The sequence below is a fragment of the Ascaphus truei genome, chromosome 6, assembly GCF_040206685.1.
Source record: "Ascaphus truei isolate aAscTru1 chromosome 6, aAscTru1.hap1, whole genome shotgun sequence".
Lineage (NCBI taxonomy): Eukaryota > Metazoa > Chordata > Amphibia > Anura > Ascaphidae > Ascaphus > Ascaphus truei.
In genome coordinates this window covers 11,003,221-11,024,215 of record NC_134488.1, presented here as the reverse complement: position 1 = coordinate 11,024,215, position 20,995 = coordinate 11,003,221, and the positions used below count along the sequence as shown (strand labels likewise).

At 43.5% G+C, this 20,995-nt stretch overlaps 1 protein-coding gene across 1 annotated transcript in view; it reads right to left on the bottom strand.

Annotated features, from left to right (window-relative positions):
- The window catches only part of LOC142496397 (protein CEPU-1-like), a 642,293-nt gene extending 621,832 nt beyond the window's left edge, over positions 1–20,461 (bottom strand). The window contains exon 1 of the mRNA XM_075603099.1: positions 20,184–20,461. Within this exon, the coding sequence (XP_075459214.1) occupies positions 20,184–20,265 (82 nt within the window). The 5' untranslated portion in view covers positions 20,266–20,461. The remainder of the gene's footprint in view (positions 1–20,183) is intronic.
- Positions 20,462–20,995: the final 534 nt, after the last annotated feature.

Sequence of the window (20,995 nt, the reverse complement as noted above, 5' to 3'; positions counted from 1 at the left end):
TAAAGGTAGGGTTAACTCGACGATGTACTATATCACCAGGTCACACTAGGCAGTATATGCAAAAACCATAAGTGGTAATGTTGTGACTGGTGGTGACTGGTGTACTGAAACAAATATATTGTGCACCAGTAGCTCCCAATGTGCAGTCTGAAAAACCTTCCTCACTGGTTATGAATGTGCGCACAGTGTTGTGTGGAGCTGATCACAGGTAAACCCCAAGGTTTCACAGTATAGGCATATAGTACCCTATAGTGACCTCTGCAACACTGTCACAAATGGTGATAGTTGATAATGTGCTTAGAGTGAAATGGTATATATGCAGTAAAGCCTGTTCTGTTTTACAACTGTTTGCCGTTGGGATCCCTCCCAGGTGGAGGGCCACACAGGTATACACAGCAGGTAGTAGCGTCTGCAGTCACAGGGAATACCCGTTACACATTTTTACATACATACATACATGATGGAATTCTGCACCTGTAAAGGTCATGTTTCTAACAAGGTACACCAGGTGTAAACAATGGATGCAAATGTGGTATGAAAAATGGAGCAGTGCATTAAAACACATTTCTCTGCATTGCACCGTTCGGCACTATGACAATGTAATGAATAATCACAATAGTCTTTAGCCGTGCATTCATTAGTAGTGTTAGACGAATTAAATACTAGAACTTTGGTTATGGGCGTACACGTCAACATTTCCACATATCAAAAAACTGTATAATGGCATTAAATATTTCATGCATTATAAATAGTTAATTGTGTTTTATAATATAATAACATAAAAGTTCTTTTGGAAAGTTGTTAAAAGCTTCATGTTATCAAACATGGTATAATTAAAGTGTCACAGCTCAATCGTTCACATTAAGTTTTCATAATATCAATATACACAAGTAACCTTGGGAATTTTGAAGCTTTTTAAACATCTTTAAAAGCTCTAATGAAAAAAAAAAAAAACAACGTTTGGATTCCAGATTGTAGTTTGAAGGATTCGGGCCCCTGGCTTGTAAGATCTGCCGAGGAATGTTCTCTCTACATAAGCATGAAAGAGAGAAAGCAGAAGAAGAATTTATGTTCAAAGGGCTGAAGCTCAGTGGTGAGGACACTGGTGGTTATTAATGAAACGGTGATAGTACTGTACCAACCAGGGCAATATCACACACAAATTCCCCTTGTGACCTTGGGCAAGTCAGTATTGGGGAGATGTCCCAAAGCTATTTTAGAGCCAAACTTTGGCAAAGTAATGCATTTTCATATATTACCTCTTCACATCAATCTTTCAAGGTACTGTACTTGGCTCTGATAATGCCAACATCTGCATAAGGTTGTGATTTTGAGGGCGTTAATAGGAGGAGTTACCCAGCACATTAATGATAATTGGATGTATATACCTTTGTGTCTGTGTTGTTCCATTTTGTCCCTGGTATTTGAGCCAATCATCCAGGTCTGAGGTGGCATAAACCTCCTTGGTTAAATTTCTGAGGATTTATAGAAAGCAATATGTTTTGCAGGCAGGGGACTATTATATTTTTGCTTTTTGCATTAAAGTCAGCTGCTCAATGCAAGAATTGGGATCCTTCCCCAAAGACTCTCAGCTTGCAAAAATGTGCAAAATTGTTTTCAGAAATGTAACCATTCTGGTACATTTCCAGTACAATTAAACTCGTTTTGAATGACAGGATACATCATCTGACCGATCAGTAATTGCCTGCGAAATGCATACTTCTCTCGTATCCAGTATACAATACACTGGCAAACTTTAATAGTGAAAACATAGGAAGTCAACTAAATGACTATGTATTATTACAGTAGCTTTGTATAACATACAAAACAGGCACACTAGGTATTCTATTCCCTGCCAAGAACAAGCTCTTTCCCCCCCCCCCCCCTAGCAAATGCAACTAAATTTGATGCCGCGTTCTCAGGAGCCACAAGGGAATTATCTGACGGTAACCCAATTTCTGCAATGGAAGGTGAAGCCTCTATAAATCTCATCGCCCAATACAGGATATAACCAGCACTTTAACCTGCTGAAAGTTGAGCTATTTCTCATGCAACTTGTACAATACATCACATCACCAGGACAGCAATGCTAGCCATAATAATGGTAATGGCATGTTTATCGTATATATAAATTTGCCAGTTTACACCCTGTTGTTGGCTGTACTTTAGTACACTTGAAAGTGAAATGTTTAATATGCTACTATTTTGTTTAAAAGCCTGTCTAATATATTTGTTCTTCTTTTTAAATGCAGAGACCTTCATTTACTTCCTGTACAAGACAAGAGCATTGTATCTTTACCTCTTGTTTCAAGAAAATTATATTTTAAATGACTGTGTAATTCTTCCATTATTAAATTGTATTACAATAAATTTACAAAATTAGATGTCCGAAGCTCTCCAAAAAAGTGCTTGGCCCAAAAGTGTCGCCCATTTTTAATGTTTGTGTTTTTTGTTTATATTGCTATAGACTAAATAAATGAATGTAACTTTTTAGCATGCTGAGGACATTTATTTCATTTCAATTGTATGTTTTTGATTATGGAGACACTCTCTCGTGTTACGGGGACCTACAATTCACCAAGATCAGTATTTCTATGAATATTCCAGAGTGCTCCTATCATTGTATATCCAATTAATTTTTTAACACTAATAAAAATTACATTAACATTAGCACCTACAAAATATATATATATACGTTACCCAAACCAAGGTCCAGTGTAAATAATAAAGAAGTAGCACATTACAGAATATGTATACAAAAACTGTATTGAGCAACAAAAATACAGCAAAAGTCAACGTTTCGGTGCCCTAAAATGGGACCTTCCTCAGGGTTGTGCTACAGTATATACATATATACACACACACACACACACACTGCTTTGTTTCTAGAAAAGAAGGCGAGGGAAAGTTTTTTTGATGAAAAATAAACCTTTAAAATATGACATTCTTTTTATTTGAGAAATGTGAACGACAAGAAAAATCCATATAATAACATATTGATGTAACTTTGGACAAGTTTCACAAGAGACTCCAAATTTGAGTCATGCCTTCAGTGGGATTAATGTCTCGATTTCGCTGTTTGCTATTGGTGTCTATTACAGAACGATGCCCACGGAGCAAGCAAGGTTTTTTTTCTTCTCCTGCAGAAATTCTCGGAATCACCCAGGCAGAGCACAGCCGACACGTGCCCTGCAGCACAGCGCTGCCAGATTGTTGGCTGAAAAGGATTCTTGGACATGCGCAATAATATACACATTTATTCGCATTTAAAAATCGTTTAGAATGTATCATCATCATAATGCTATAAAATGTACCGAGTGGCCTATGAAAAAAGGTACAAGAAAGGTGTACGCTACCCCAAAAAAGATATATATATATATCCACAATTATATCTCTATTTTTATATCACATGCAACTGTATATTATGTGTGTGTGTGTGTGTATATATATTATATATATACATATATAAACATATATACATATACATACACACACACAATATACAGTTGCATGTGATAAAAAAAATAGAGATATAATTGCGGCAGACTAATATTTGAAGAGTACATTACAAATGCACCATTCACTTATTTCCTCCACCAACAGCCTGAAGCATCCCAGGCACCTGCTGCCCTATGCACTGCCTGTCACTTGCCATTCCTCACTGCCAGTCAGGCTATGCCATCTGTGTTCTGAGCACATAGCCCCTGCTTCAGCCCAACAAGTGACCACGTGTTGTACAGGAATCTTCACTAACAGGGAGGGTACAAGATCAAATCCGGGTTATTCCTTCCCTATATATTTCACCATAAAGCATTCCAGCTAAAATGGTACTGTAAGTTAACACAATGTATATGAGAGAGAGAGAGAGAGAGAGAGAGAGAGAGAGAGAGAGAGAGAGAGAGAGAGAGAGAGAGAGAGAGAGAGAGAGAGAGAGAGAGAGAGAGAGAGAGAGAGAGAGAGAGAGAGAGAGAGAGAGAGAGAGAGAGAGAGATTTTAATGACAGCATTGCTCCTCAAGGCTTGCTGTGAAATGATTTCCTTATCTTACAGTATATGACAGAGAAACTCACATAAGGGAGAATATGTCTAATGGTAACTCCACTCACACAAAGTGCATGGGTTTACTGCGAGGTAAAGAGCATTTACATCCTCTGCTGCTACTTTGAGAGAAGTGGCCAAGTGAGAAGACATCATGCTTTGAGCCATTTGATTATCAATAACTCATCTCCTTTTCATCCAACTAATAAGAAGCTTTCAACAGCACATCGGGTCTGCGGGAGATTTGAGTTTCTCCCTATCGAGCTTATATTTGCCAGTGCACAGAGGTTTGAATTTACCATGGTTCAGATGGCAAAAACAGCAGAATTACTCTGCCATTTAGTTCTAAGTGAGTGAGGCTGCTGTTTTCAGATAGACCAAACGCTATAATTGTAGGCATAAAGCACAGCATGCAACAAAATAATTAGCTCATTCTTTTTGTTAATATTACCATTTTCACAAAGCCTGAATACCTCCCTTTTTTATATAATTAGAACATCATTATATTGTGTATAACCTTCTTTTCTGTGTCACCACACTCCATAAGTAACATAAACATGCCTAAAGAATCAAGAAATGACAAACAAGTACATGCATTTGATGATAATATGCTTTTGGCTGCATATTGACAGTTACCCACGGTATTAAGTTTGACTGAAAGAAGACACTGGGACCATTGGACTCAATATTTAAGATTGTCCTGGACTATTTGTTGATCCATTTACCAAATGGATAGTACTGTATATACATCTTTTCTTTACCATTTTTCAGTTTCAGTTCCTTTGAACTGTTCCAAGGAATACAACATACAGAACTGCAGGCAAGAAATAATAACAATATATAAAAGAAGACAGACAATCATGTAAGGTAGAGACCAGCATTATTCTAGATCACAATAAAAGAGCAGGAGCTCTCTGCAAATCATTTTTACTTTTATTATTTCTAAAATTCTTTCTCCAGTTCTGCGTGTGTGTATACAAACACAAACAGACACACACACACACAGCCAGACTAACTTCCGCACAGATTTAAAAATACTGAGGCATGTCTCAAGGGTTTCAATGGTAATGTTGCAGAATGCCCATATGTGTCTCAAATAAAGAGAAAAGATAGTGTAATTGTGTGTGTGTACATACACACACCTTTTAAAATTGTGTCACTATGGACTATACAATCCAACAACGAAACATTACTGTTGCTGCACTTTAACCACTGCAAGTACAAGAGCCCAAGGATTAAACATTACTCTGTCAGGGCTGCACAAACATTTTACCCTGTGCCCCCTCTGCCTGCTCTGCCCCACTGCTTGCACCCCCTTACCTAGTCTGAAGCATCAAATGACGCCGTGGGGTCATGTGATGTCACATCACGTGACCCCACAGCATCATTTTACACCGCATTGTCATGGCGACACGTCGCACATGCCGACGGAGTAACGGTAAGGGAAGTTACAGAGGCCATGCACGGTCCCCCGGTATTTCATTAAAATGCCTTGGGGAAGTGCACAGGGCCTCTGAAACCAGCGTACCCCCCCCTTGGGGTTGTGCCCCCCCTGTTTGCACACCCATGCTCCATGTCAGCGGTGCATAAACTGTGTGGCGTGCCCCCCAGGGGGGCGTGAGACTTTATTGGGGGGGGTGCACGGTTACAGAGGCCCTGCACTAAGAGCGCAAGGCCTCTGTAAATTTACTTACCGGTTCTTGTCCACATGTCTCCATGGCAACGCGGCGTCAAATGATGCCCATGACCCCACAGCGTCATTTGACACTCCATTGAAGGTAAGGGGGGGGGCGCGATCGTGAGAGGAGCAGGAAGTTTGCGCACCGCTGCTCTATGTCACAAGCTGTTTCAGTAGTTGTATGTCCCATATTTACTAAGCAGTGCTATTCAATAAGGCCTAATACTACGAATGATAAAATAGCTTAGAACAGTGTAACCGGCCGCTATCCATCAGTTTCAGACTTTTTATTTCTTCTTTTTTTTTTAAAAGAACTAAACGTAACAAAAACATTAGGGTTCTGTGCAAAAAAATGGAACCAAAAGGTGTGACATCAGGATAGATAATGTTAGTACTGTGTTAGCGATATATTCGTGGCCTAAAGCAGCGGTGCGCAAATTGGGGGGGGCGCACCCCCCAGGGGGGGCGGGAGATTCTTCTGGGGGGGCGCGGGCGGTTGCAGAGGCCCTGCGCTCTTCCCCAAGGCATTTATTTTAATGCCAGGGGATCGCGTGAGGCCCCTGCAGCACTCTACTTACCTTGTTTCAGCCAGTTGTGTGACGCGTCGTCATTTGACGCCACGGGGCCATGTGACGTCACATGTGTTAAATTACGCCGTGGTCACATGACATGATGTCACATGACCCTGCAGCGTCATTTGACGCAGATGTAAGGCAGAGGGGGGGGGCACGTTATCGGGGCTAGCAAGACAGGGGGGCGCAGCAGGAAAAGTTTGTGCCCCCCTTACCTAAAGAACTATAGTGGATGAGCTAGAATGCTGAGCATTACATAAACATCTCACCACTGATGTCCAGGAAACGGAAACACCCAGTGACCCACATATTCGGGCTGGCGAGTAAGCGATAAGTCCAAAACAGGCTAGACTGTTGAAATTCAAATCCACAGAAATGCTGTTGAGCTGGGAACATCCCCACTTCCCACCCCTAGGATCTGATGTCTGTATGTATGGGTTATCGTTAGACTCAAAACGTATAGGGCGAGTTGGTGTCCCGAAGGAATCCTAGGGATGTATAGAGGCCAGATAAATACCAAATTGCAGACTAAGCATAATACCCAATCCTGCTTCTAGGTTGAATTCTAATATAGCAAATACATCTAAGCAGTAAGGACTCAAGTGAAGCGCTATGTACATTAATGGCGCTATATAAATAAAGGCATACAATTCAATACAATACAAGTAATAGCATGAGGGGTCAACTATTCTCCTCTGCACCAATGCACCGGTCAAGTGGAGCTCCACAGGGTTCTATCCTATCTCCTATGTTGCATCCAGTGTACATGGTGCCACTAGGTGACATAATGAGACGGCATGGGTTATTACTGCTATGCAGATGACACTCAACTCTACTTGTCCTTTGCACCAGGTACTAAGGACCCATGATCAGTTTTCAATAGCTGTTTATCTGAGCACCTAGAGGGGATGAGTTGGTTGAGGTTGAATCCTGATAAGACAGAAGTGCTTGCGGTGGATGCTCACCATCGAAAAACTACAAGACTACGGCTAGGTCAACCAACTGGCCTTAAGCTTGGGGGTTCCCAGTTCCTAAACTCTGTCCATGTAAGGAATCTTGGTGTTGTCCTTGAATGTGACTTGACCCTGAAATACAAGGTGTTAGCCGTGATCAAATCTTCATTCTTTCCCCCCCCCTTTAATATATATATATATATATATATATATATATATATATTATACACACACACACACAGCAGATCTGATGAAAAGAGAAAAATAAAAAAGTTACAATATTTAATATTCCTTTAAAAAAAAAAAAAAAAAAAGAGAGATTCAATGGCAGAATAATGATCTCATGTTTAAATCTCCCTGTGGAATTTCCATGTTTTGGTTATGTAGAAAGCACCATAGTCTGATCACACCCGGGGCACCACTTTCATTAACTGATTATTATCTGAACCTTTCACTATCCAATTGGTGTTACTGTAAGTCACCTTGTACACTAACAAACCCACACAATCATTTCACCGCATGCTCTATTTATGTATTCATAGACCCTAATCATATCCCCCATGCCTTATAGTCTCATTTCCAATCAAAATACATAACTGGTTTCAATTGTAAGCCACAAATACATTATCTGGCTTGTCTTGTACTTTATTTCTGCTGTATGGGGAAAAGCAATTTACAATAAGCCAGAAATTAGCTTTGTTGCAAGGCGGCATAACTTTCTCCCTCATGTTGTTGCTTTAAACAGAACACTTGAAGGAAGCAGATCATCTTCCTTGCTGCCCTGTACAAACATTTGTAGATTTGTATTTTCCATTTACCGTACAATAACACATTTCCCCCCCTACCTAACTGTATACTTCTTGTAAAGTTGATGTCCAATGTGCTGTGGGGAAGCTTAAAACGCTGTGACTATTTTCAACTCTAACGGGCATTATGTATCAAGGCACGGAATGGGGCATTTGGCCACGGCTATCTGGCTGCGACCACGTCTCCGACGGCATTTGGCCGCAGGGGGACCCTCCACCACAGCCACCCTGCCGCTGGACCGCCTGGGTGCCCCTATGACAAGGTCACTTGCGGATAGATGCTGGCAGTCACTTGGTTGTGACCAAATGTTCTAGGCCACCAAGCAAAAGTGGAGCAGTTCTGAGGGAAAATAACTGTTCCGTAGAAAACAGTCCAATTGAAACCAATTCATTGATACATATGGTGCATCTTTTTTGCCCCAGAATTGCTACACTTGTGTCTTGATACATAAGTCCCTCTCTATAAACTTCGGTAGGTGGAAGTTTGTCAACACATCCCAAAGATCATGTGTTCAGGGTTTCATAGGCATCCTATTTGTCATATATCTAGTTAGGAGAAGTAACTGGATTCGGAAGAGATACGTATAATTGCATTAAAATCAACCATAATGTCCGGGATACAATATTTAAACATATTCCTGCATACTGTATTCTGATTAAAAATATATATTTAAACCTACTGTATTAAACAAATTGCAATGATCTCAGATTGATCCTACAGTATGTGAGACTGCACAGTTCAACCTTTTCCTCAGGAGATTTAGCCCAAATTCTTTTTTGTGTGTTAAAGCTGGAGATTTCTGCTTCCTTTAGGTATTGTTTTGCTGAAGAAATGTATTAAAAAGTCATTCTTTCAATTGCTCTTTATCTGCCCAATTAAGCACTCTCTCTCAGGGTCTCTGCTATCCATTTCCATCCTCCCCTGTGTTTACATTGTAGCATACAGTAACTTGGTTTCATCTGCAACAGTTGAGACTATATTTTCAACCTTCTCCTTAATGTCATTAAATGTGTAGACAACAGTGACCCCAACATTGATCCCTGTGGACGAACACTAGTAACACTCTAACATGATAAATAGTGCCCATAAATTACTCCTCTGTCTCTTTTCGTGACAGGCAATGTTGTATCTCTTTGTGCATTATACAGTCCATATCTGGCGGTTTTTATTTTTTAAACTTAGAATGAAAGACAGTGACAAAAATGTTTGCAACATCCATCAGACTTAAATTTGCACTCTAATAATTGTACAGATATGTGCATACATGGCTGAAAGTATATCTGTGTACACTGTATATAAGCTGTCTGTGTGTATATCTATGACTTCTTAGGTGTATATGACGGTGTACAGTAAATGTGTTATGCCTCTTTATATATTGTTGGTGTGTATGAATATACTGTGTATGAGAGTTCTGCCTTAGTTCATGGTTGTGGATATCTTATCTAGGTCTAGCAATGTTTGTAAGTGATTATATAAGTGTGTATATATATATATACACACACACACACACACACACACACACACACACACACACACACACATAAATAAAACTAATGTGTGGTGGATGCCTATCCAAGCTTCAAATTGCAAAGCCAGTATAACCAGCCTCACACTGATGAGACCCAAAAGGTCTGAACAGCTGTCTGTGGGTAAGTTTACTGGCTCGGCATCTTAACCCAGGCTGTGCTGAAAAGCTGTGCAATGCAGCAATCTTAAGCGTATAGGGGTCCATGTCAAAATGGATTAGAAGCAAAAGGTGGCACGGTGCGCTAATTTGCATGTCATTTCCCAGAATCCCTTGCTGCAGTGGAAGCACATGACATGCAAATGAGCATACAGTAATATTTCCATTTGATACATATATACACATATATATATATATAATTAGTTATTTTCTATTGTGTATCACTTATAAAGTATACAAACAAACGCTATACATGTTCATAGTTTGTGATTTCGGGTTCATATGTTTAAGCAATATATAATATATAATATGTATTAATAATATGTATATGTATAATATATAATATACAATATATAATACAATATGTCATATACCTATATGAACGCAACCACCTTTTAGACATGATATATCCCTTATATATTATGTGCAGGGATATCTGTGTGCATATATATAAGAGTCTATATATGTGTGGGTCTGTACCGGGCCGCCGAGAGAGGGTCTGAACCCCTGGGAAAAAAAATTTCGGGCCCCTTTGCAGCTCTTTTCGCTCCCGCACGTAGCTGTGGCGCCCGCCTCCTCACTGCCACCCTCTTTCTCCTTCTGAACTGCAGCGTCAAATGACGCCGTGGACATCCCCAACGTGACATTGCACAGCGTCGCATTGCAATGGTACCGCGATGTTGTGACACCGTTTGACGCTGTGACGTCACATTGCCATGGTAATGAGACGCCGTCTGACGTCACGTTGGTGACGTCCACGCCGTCATTTGACGCTGCGGTTAAGAAGGAGAAGGAGGGCAGCAGCAAGGAGTGACAAATAATGAATCATGTGCCACATAGTCGGGCTCCGAGCCCCATCCGGACCGCTGGGCCCTGGTAATTTGTACCGGCTTCCCCCCCCCCCCTCTCGTCTGCCCTGGGTCTGTACATGTATGCATATGCCAGTGTATGTGGGTGTGGGTGTGGGTAGACCGCTAACAACTGAATTAGACACAAGCGCAATCCGAACTATCACGCCCAAATCGACGATAACTGCCATTAAATTTAATGTCCGATATAGCCAATTTGGGCGTGATAGCGCAGATCACACTGATAACTGCCGGGCTATAGCTCTTAGTGCCAATCCAGCGTTGTCACATACACAACTTATTGGCTTTAATTGTGCTTTCCATGCAGTTCTATAGTAGTTTACAGAATAAGGGCCTATCACACCTTAATCATCCCATCTCTGCCAATGAAAGAGTTGAAATGAGACATAAGTGCATATCCAATACCGCATAGAAGATAGAAACCATCAGAAGATGAGGGCCATTTGGCCAACCTACCTATCCCACATTATGGTAAAAGCTTAGGCACTACTTGATCTGTTTTACCATCACTATTTACGGGTCCTTTGCATATTTTCTTATTTTGGCCTCTCTTATAGCATCATGGAATGATATTGTAATATACAGGCATGTGAGCAGTTCATAACATGCCATGCTTCATAGAGGAACATACTACACCAAAGCAAATTACAAAAGTGTGTGCTTTGTAGAGAAACAAATTACATATTACAATATAAAGGACATGTTTGTATATAACTTACACAATACGTATATACAGGTGCCAGTACCAATATATCAAAGAGCTGTTCATATTCTATTCACATGTGCAAATACATAAACAGATTTTAAAACAGAACATGTACAATATGACAGCTTTCAATATAATGTGGAATCCATAGCTTACATTTTCAATGTAATTATATAATCAAGCAAAATATTTAAGAACCCTCCAGCATATCTGATAAGGGGAAGTTATAGAATTTGACCAATTATTGACTTGTTTGTCACATACTGCATATACACCCACATTAAATAGATACATACATATATAAACATACCATATATGTGTGTGTGTGTGTGTGTGTATACATATATATCTAGCCCCTCTTCCCCCTCCCAATCTCAGATAGGGTCCCCTAAGGTGTTCTGGGATCTGGCTAGGTGTCTCTGTGTGGTGCATACCTGCTGGCAACAGGAGGGCCTGAGTCTCCCGCGATGACATGGGGGATAACAGGAACAGGTTACTGGGGTGGATGCATTCGTTCTGGTTCAATAGTGCAGCGCCTCCATCTATAGTAAGCCCCAGGAATGCGGGGTGGAATCCTTACCACAGAGTTTCCCCACAGGGATGAGAGATTCCAGTCTCACACAAGGATTATCTTTAAATGCAGCAGTCTCTTTATTCTCTAGGGCAGCAGCAGCAGCAGCCGACAGGTACAGTGATTCACAGTCCACTAACTGTTCTCCCTTGTGAGGGTCCTCCCTGCCACCACTCTGGACCAAAGGCATCCAGAGTGGGGCTAGCTCTTCCCTCATCCCCTATGCAGGATGAGAGGTATTTGGTCCACCTCCCTAACTATAGTTAGATCAGCTCTACTCAGGAGCTGATCACTCCTCTGCTTCCTAACACTATCACTCTAACACTTCACACTTGTGTCTAAATAGGAAGTGACACTGCTTTATGTAACCTCCAGTAGGCACCGCCCCTGTGTCTCTTGATTGGACACAGAGTCACGTGACCTACCTTCACTCACACAACCCAGTGTCATAAGCGGGGGAAACCCATATCAACTCCTGGAAATCTGCCCTTAGCAGAGTTTACACACAGGAGGAGGATAGAACTATAGCCCCATTTCTTACCAGGGCTACTCTCTCCCTAAGGTGGAATCCAATGGTCCCCACTTGGACCTAATTTGCTGGACCATCCTGCAGGTGAACAATCTGTGAACATACAAAACATAATTAATCAATATTGTGTACACTAGACTGTAACACCCATGATGGCGACATAACACAATGGGGAACTCCCAACATGGAAAACCCTAACTCAATAATAATGACGGGGATCAGGCTTCTTCACTTCCCGCCCGTTGTGATCCACAATTTTAACAAAGAAGGGTTGTACAGGCCCATTCTCCAGTCTGTACAGGATGTTATGCATAAATATATTCCTACACGTAAAGAGAACCCGCACTGCTGGTGTTAACCTGTGAGGTGCTGACTGGATGGAGACGTGATAGTATCAATTTAGAGAAAAAGAACCCAGTCTTATAGCACTCATTCACAACAAATGTATAGTGATAAATTTAAAATACTTTATTAATAACTATGAATAAAAATGAGGGTGTTAAAACGTAATTAAATACTATATTGAACAGCACGTGACTGTATCCTTTAGTAACCCACCCTGGTATAGGTGGGTAGATATGGTGTGATCCCTGATTAATACTTGAGATCAGATCAGATGCTATAGATTATAGCTACCTAAAATATAGGAGAGGAGCCAAAGAGAGCCCACCGAAAGGACTGTCTCTATGTGAGTGTATCTAGGCGTGTAGTGCGCTCTAGAAGGATACACTCATAGTAATATGGCATGTAAGGTGGAGGCTAATGTAAAAGCAACCTCCACAGTGTTGCGTGGGTGAGTATGATAGTTGCGCTAACTGTTAGGGCTAATATATGCACATAAACAGCTGAGAAGCTACTCAACAGGTAGGAAATAGATGCACTTGCCAACAATAACAGCTAGTACTGGAGTAGGGTACACAGGGGGTTAATTGTAAGGTGAGGTCAATGCCCCAAAACACCCCTTCCCCCCTCTCTAGGAGTATAGAGCAATAATATGCACAAAATTGTGAAGTGGGGAGCCGGTCTAACTGGTGATCGCATAGTCCCCTACATCAGCACTGATCCTGGTTATATCAGTGCCGATGTGCTCGAGCACATGCCTGTCTGTAAGGTGAGTGGATCAAAGACTCCTTGGAGCATAGAGGGTCCCGCGATAATAGTATATAGCGCGATCCCAGATGAAAACATGCACATCAGGGGAAGCTTAAATGCCTCCACCTTCTGTATATGACCGTGTCAGGCTAAGGGTGATTACCTATGTACGCAAAGTGTATACAGGCATACCCCGCATTAACGTACGCAATGGTACCGGAGCATGTATGTAAATGCGAAAATGTACTTAAAGTGAAGCACTATCTTTTCCCACTTATCGATGCATGTACTGTACTGCAATCATCATATACGTGCATAACTGATGTAAATAACGCATCTGTAACAGGCTCTATAGTCTCCCCGCTTGCGCACAGCTTCGGTATAGGTAGGGAGCTGGTATTACTGTTCAGGACGTGATGACAGGCGCATGCGTGAGCTGCCGTTTGCCTATTGGGCAATATGTACTTACTCGCGAGTGTACTTAAAGTGAGTGTACTTAAAGCGGGGTATGCCTGTATGTGTGGCTGCCAAGATTATATTGTGCCAAAACTGTAAGGGGCAATGCACCAACACCTTTATAACAGCAGACATCACCAATACCTTACTCACAGTAATGCGGGAGTGCCTATTTGGGTTCACATCACCTCCAAGGTGTTTTGGTAATCTCCTTTAGATGCTCTAGCTTGCTGACAATATACAATATACTTGAGTGCTTGGCTATTAGTCTGCACCCAAGAGAACGGGCAATATATGTCCTTAATAGAGATTTAGCTCTGGTAGTGCTGGTGAACTTACATAGAAACCAGTGCAATCTCTATCTGGTGGAGATACTTATAGGTCTAACTAAGCGCATTACATGCCATATTACTATGAGTGTATCCTTCTAGAGCGCACTACACGCCTAGATACACTCACATAGAGACAGTCCTTTCGGTGGGCTCTCTTTGGCTCCTCTCCTATATTTTAGGTAGCTATAATCTATAGCATCTGATCTCAAGTATTAATCAGGGATCACACCATATCTACCGACCTATACCAGGGTGGGTTACAAAAGGATACAGTCACGTGCTGTTCAATATAGTATTTAATTACATTTTAACACCCTAATTTTTATTCATAGTTATTAATAAAGTATTTTAAATTTATGACTATACATTTGTTGTGAATGAGTGCTATAAGACTGGGTTCTTTTTCTCTAAATTGATACTAAATATATTCCTGCCTGTACTCCAAGCCTTTATCACAGAACATATTTTATCTTCCCTTATGTAGGCAGTGCTACCAAACTTAATCCTCAAGTGTTCAAGGACTGCATCTCTGAGCCAGGTATCTCTCTGGTCCTCGATCTCCTGCATTATCGGCTCTGGCACGTATGGAAACTCATATCCATGAGATTGCCGGTATCTCGCCACTATGGCTCTGTCTGCCCTACTTAATTTAGTCAGTTTCCGGTTCCCAGCCTTTCCTGGCAGTACCCAGAACTGTGGCTCCTCAGGTGCAACACCATCGTACAGAATAGATGAGCCTTTGGGGGTAATCACCTTTTGCATATTTTCTCTCCACCTGTTCATCGGCAACCTCCTGTGGAGAATAGGTGCCTACGTCCCACCAGTGATCTACAATATCTTTCTTTATTAACACAAATCTGGTGCGGTCCATCCCCTCATGATACCCTGTGAATAACGGTGCCCACCATTTATCTCGGTGCTCATATGAGGATGACACACTCATACCTTCCTCAGACTTGCTCTGGAAGATACACCGGATGTCGCTGCCTCTGTAGAGTGCAAGCCTTTACGCCTCCCTCTAATGACATTCTTATAGATCGTGGGGTTCATCTTAGGTGGCTTGGGACTTACGGGACCCTCTTTTGCAGTAGACTGGGACCCTCGGGCCCTACCTCTAGGAACAGGATTAAACACAGTGGGGTTAGGTACATGTACAACACTTGACAATGGTATCTCCCCATCAGGACCCTCATCACTTGTCACCCAATCCCGCCAATCAGTTGAAAACTTGGGCGTCTTATCCAGCTTATTCCCACTGGGACCCGGTGGCACGACACGTGACGGGGCAGGGGCAGTGGCCGGGGCAATGGCGCTAGGGGCGGTGACCATGGGATCGCCAAAGTCCATTATAGTGTCTCTGAGTCGGGCAATGCCACGACCTGCAGGTAATTTCTTACTGGCTCTTTCGGCAGCACTTCGTGCTCCTCGCTTGGCTACTTGGGCTTTAAACTCGTTGAACTCGGCTTCCAGCCCAGCTCTCCTTATGGAAGCAATCAAAGCTTCTGGGCCTCTGCGCCAGTCTGACCCGGAAGTGACGTCATCGCTGGTCACCGCGGAATCTCCATCCGCTCCTTGGTCTCGCACCGGAAGTGCGTTGAGGACTGGAAGGGGCGGTGGTGGACCATCAGGGTCGCGGACGGGTAGGTAGGCCTCAAGCCATTCTCTCTCCACAGGTTCCTCCTTCACCTGGCGGGAATAAGGGGGTGGTGGTGTCCTCTTACCGCTCCGCTGTCTTGCGATGCTCTGCGGTTCCTCCGGAGCCGTCTCGGATCCCATCTCCGCCGCACTGGGAGACGCCACGGCCGTGGGACTTCTACGCGGTTCAGGCCGCACCAGCGCTCGCCGTCGGGGGTCTCCGGACTCGTCTGCTCCATCTCAGGGGTAAGTGGGACTTCTTTAGAGCTGGGGTGGTCTGCCGGCCGGCGCATCACCACCGATGACAGGCTATCTCTCTCATCCGACGAGGACTGCAACGGCTCCTCCGCTGGGGAATCACCTCGAGTCCTTGCAGCACCGCCAGTGGGTATGGGAACGAAACGGGCCCGCTCCGTTACCTCCACTGCGGTCGCGCTCTCCTCCATCGGGACATCTCTTGGTGGCTGGGCCTGGGTCCCTACCGCAGGGGTGACATATGGGACCAGGGTAGCCTTCGCATCCGCCTCCTCTACCTCGATCAGCGTCGCTGGAGAGGCATCTCGCGGGGTCTTTATTGTAGGGCATGGCTCGATAGGCCATAGGTAGAACGTGCCACACTGTTGGCACCGTGCCGTGGTACTTGGGGCCGGTCCGGGTGACCTGCATTGGACGCACAGGTACCGCAGATATTCTCGGCCATCAACCTCCACAACCAGGAAGCCTCCTGGAAGCTGATAAGTGGTTACGCTTAGGTCAGCCATCTTTTGCATGGGGGTTGATTCGCTCAGCTTGCTGGTTTCGCACTTAGCTCCTTCTCCAGTCAAGCAGAAGTGAAGTTCCTCAGCCTCACTTCCTGTCCCTCCTTCCGCTGGGGAGGACTATTTGTAGTGGTTCTTGGTGTGCCCCCTCGCTCTGGTGGAAACAAGAGGAGGGGCACTCTCTCTCTCTCTGTGACGTGGCTTTGTCCGTCGCCAGTCACTGCACAGGTGGGTGTGGCTTCGGCTTTCGCGCCGCTCCCTTCTTTTGGCTGGGGATCTGGGTTTGGCGCCAAACCCCTGCACATCTCTCGCCACATTTATTTTACAGCCTGCTTGCACGCAGCACGTGCGCAATCTAGGCTTGGCAGCAGTCGCCATTTTGGATCGGCAGCAACCCGCGTTGCAGTGAATGACGCAGCTGTCGCCACTTTAAACTCCTCCATGCCCCGCAGAGCACATGTATCTCTCGTCGCCATCTTTAGTGAGCCCTCTAAACCCACGATAGCGCTACTCTCAGTGTCTATGGTGTAACTCGTTCCTAGACACTTACTACACTTAATGGTGCTCTAGCCAATGAATATAACGCATGGCATACCCCAGGGTAAGCAGAACTCTCTCCTAGTACACCGCACTCGCTGACGGTTCATTACAAGCACTCTGTGGTGTGTTTTCTGGATACTGGCTAGTGTACTTGGCATTCCTAAGTACTGGGCGTCAACCTACTTTTGGCCACTCATAGTGCAGACCCTATGCTGAAGTCCCTGACCTTGTTAACAGGCAACCCCCACAGGAATCCTACACTCTCTGCCACAAGGCGACTAGAAAAGCTATAGCCTCTTTATCCAAATTTACATCACCCTCCTAGGGCACCTAGGGTGTACTGTGCGAGAGGACGGTCTCTCCTGACTACCCCTAGTCTGCAAAAATGCCCTTCCTTCTGCAGCGCTTGCTCTGAAAGTGTACCTACATCTTTCAGCTCTGCTTCGCTGAAAACCTGTCCTGTTGCTCTCAGCAATCTCAGGGTCACGTGACCTACCTTCACTCACACAACCCAGTGTCATAAGCGGGGGAAACCCATATCAACTCCTGGCAATCTGCCCTTAGCAGAGTTTACACACAGGAGGAGGATAGAACTATAGCCCCATTTCTTACCTATATATACACAGAAAGAATTTACCAGATGGGGGTCCGGGAAAAACGAGACAGCACACAGCCAGGGAAATCCAAAGATGTTGTATTCAAAACAAATACTTTAGTATTCTTTCTGTGTATGTGCATATATGGGACAAGCATCAGTGGATTATTTGTTTTCAGTGTGCCAACTGCCCTTTGCTTTTGCATATATATATATATATACAAACACATTATTGCTACAGTATGTACAAACACAATTGCTGCACACTTTCAGCCTCACTGTCACTATACAACCTGCAACTGCTTTATGTTGCAACCGTCAATCGATCTTTAAATGAGCCCATTTATGTGTATACACAGAGACACAGGACGCATAGTAATGCACACTAGGGTAAAAAAATAAAAAAATTACATCGGATGAGGTGTTCAACCTGGCGTAACAGGTGACCAGGCATGCGAAATGTGCAAAATAGATATAAGGGAACAATTCAATATGATGATGAACAAAATGAAAAGGCCACATTAACTCAATTCAAAAGCAAGTACAAAAACAAGCAGCGTTCTGAGAACATGATTGTTTTAATTGCATACCTGCTGGCATTTTAGTCTCTTAATTTAATTGTGCAAACTGCTTGTTTTCTTATTTTTATAGAAAAGATCAAATATCATGCATCGTATTCCTATGCCATCTGTATTGGTATATCACAATCTATTCAACTTTAGAGATGCTGACAGGAATTACAGATCAATATCACAGTATTCCCAACACACATGGACAAATGCGCACACACGCATACATGAATATATTGGCATCCACACAAGCACAGGCACTTTTCGTTCATACACATTAACACATGCCAACAGCTATACAAATACAGATAGATAGATAGATAGATAGATAGATAGATAGATAGATAGATAGATAGATAATAGAGTCAGTTCCTCACACATTAATAGACACATACAGTAGGTCAACAAATGCAAATAAACAGGTCCCCTCATGTAAGTGGAAACACCTGTAAAGATACTGGGATACTTGCAGGTACACACAGCACAAACTGCTGTATGTAACATGTTCTTTATTGCAGCTTGTGCATTCACTTAGCCAGACTCTATATAGCTTTCAATAAGCATCCAGATCCATCCTCTTCTAAACTCAGGGCAGGACTGTGCAATGCAGTCCCACTAACAAGCCTTCCCATCCAGCTTGTAGTGAGGTCACCAAGTGACCCCTACCCTGAGCCTGAAGGGGTGTAACAAACATCTCGCCAGTAAACAAGGAGTCTTTCATAAACTGCTTGGCTATGTAACCTTGCCAATGCCAGAGAAAAAGCTATGCACAGAGAATCTCACTGCCAGGTTTTTTGTTTTGTTAACCCTTTGTGCCGGTGACTCACAGAGCAGGCGCATTAACCCATGTGATGCTGGAGAGTCACATATTGCAAAGAGACCCTGCTGGTACTGCAGTGCAAAGCAATTCTATGAACCCATCAAGCCCAGACAAGCAGAGGGTGTAATTCTGGAGCTGAACTTTACACTGTACAACATATTTGACATCTTCAAAGCTTTTTTTATTCCAATTAACCATTTCACTGCAAGTGTCCCCATCAGCAAAAGGATCAAAGTGGCTAGCGGAAAAGGATCAAAGTGGCTAGCGGCGGAACTGCAATGCTCTTTTGGTCCCTGAAGGGATTACAGTCACATTTTATGAGGATTTAATAAACCTGCCCCCTCTTCCTTATACCCACCTCTATCTTTTATTTTCCATTTATGTACAATGCTCTCTACAGTGCATATAAACAACATAAAGAATGCAATGATGCAAGGCAACAGAGGGATGAAACCCGCACGTCTTATAAATGCACCCTGGGAACAGGGAATCCCTTCCCCAGAGAGCTTGCAATCTAAGTGATGGGAGATAGCGAGCTACACTACAGAATGGTCTGAGTTGAGATAAGACAGCGCTGTAAGTTGCCTGCATCATATGGTGCGATAGTGATATTCAAGGGAAGAACAACCACTGACTCCTATGTACACGTCTGTGATATTTCGTGATAAACATCAGAGCCCAATGCACAGCTCATATCTTTAAGTGGGTTTTAAAAAGGAAAAAATAAACAAAAGTGGTGTATTCCCAATGTAGTCATGAGTTTTATCACACATGATCCCTGATTCAAACCATCCTATACGCGAATTGGGGGGCTCCAGGTGCCTTTAGAGGGTCCTTTTTTTAATAAAAAAAAGGGGATACCCCCCCTCAGGCCTCCACACAATAATAAGGGGCTACCCCTGCGGAACACTTTCCCTGCATAACAAGAAGAACCCCCCCCCCCCAGGGGAGAGCAGAGGGAACAAGACGTGGTCCTTTACCTTGCAGGAGGCACACAGCAGCAATCCCACTGAAGATAACCCAGGGAATGGAGCGCAGCATCCTCGCCTGCAGCATGTCCATCCTGGCGCTGGTGTGTGTGTGTGTGTGTGTGTGTGTGTACACAGAGCTCCCTGGCTTCCCTGGTGCAGGCTGTGCGCGGGGCACCGGTCCTAACTCCCGCTGTGCAGAGGGAGCGCAGCGCTGCTTTTAATCCAGCAGCAGCAGGGGATTGGGGGGAGAGCAGAGACACTGGTGTAACCCGGTCTGTGTCTGATTATCACTGCTGTCCCAGCGCGCTCAGAGCCTCAGCTGCGGCAGCCCGCCCCTGCACTGCTATTGGCTGGCAGGCTGTGACTGACACTGGGCTGCAATCTCACACTCACTCAGCTCTCCTCACATTTTACGGTTTTGCTATTTCTTTCTCAATCATTTGTTTCCATATCACGCTTTCTCCTATTATCCTTCCTATCTCCCGCCCCTTTATTAGTGTGATTGTATTCATACATGTGTGTGTGTAACCTTCCCTAGCTCTGTCCTCGCTCTGCCTCTCTCTCTTTCACCATTTGTGTAACCTGATGTTTCCTACTTTTTCTCTCTCTTTCTTGTCATCTGTTTCTAGTCTAAGTTTGCTCTTGTTCTCGTTTCCCCGTCCCTTCTCCAGCTATTGAGAATGCTCATCTTTCTATGTTGAGTCACTCCTCTGTACAATCTTCCTCTCTCCCTCACTCTCCTCCTCTCCTCCTCTCTCCTTCTCTCTCTCTCCCCCTCTTTCCCTCCTTCTCTCCGTTTCTCTCCCTTTCTCTCCTTCTGT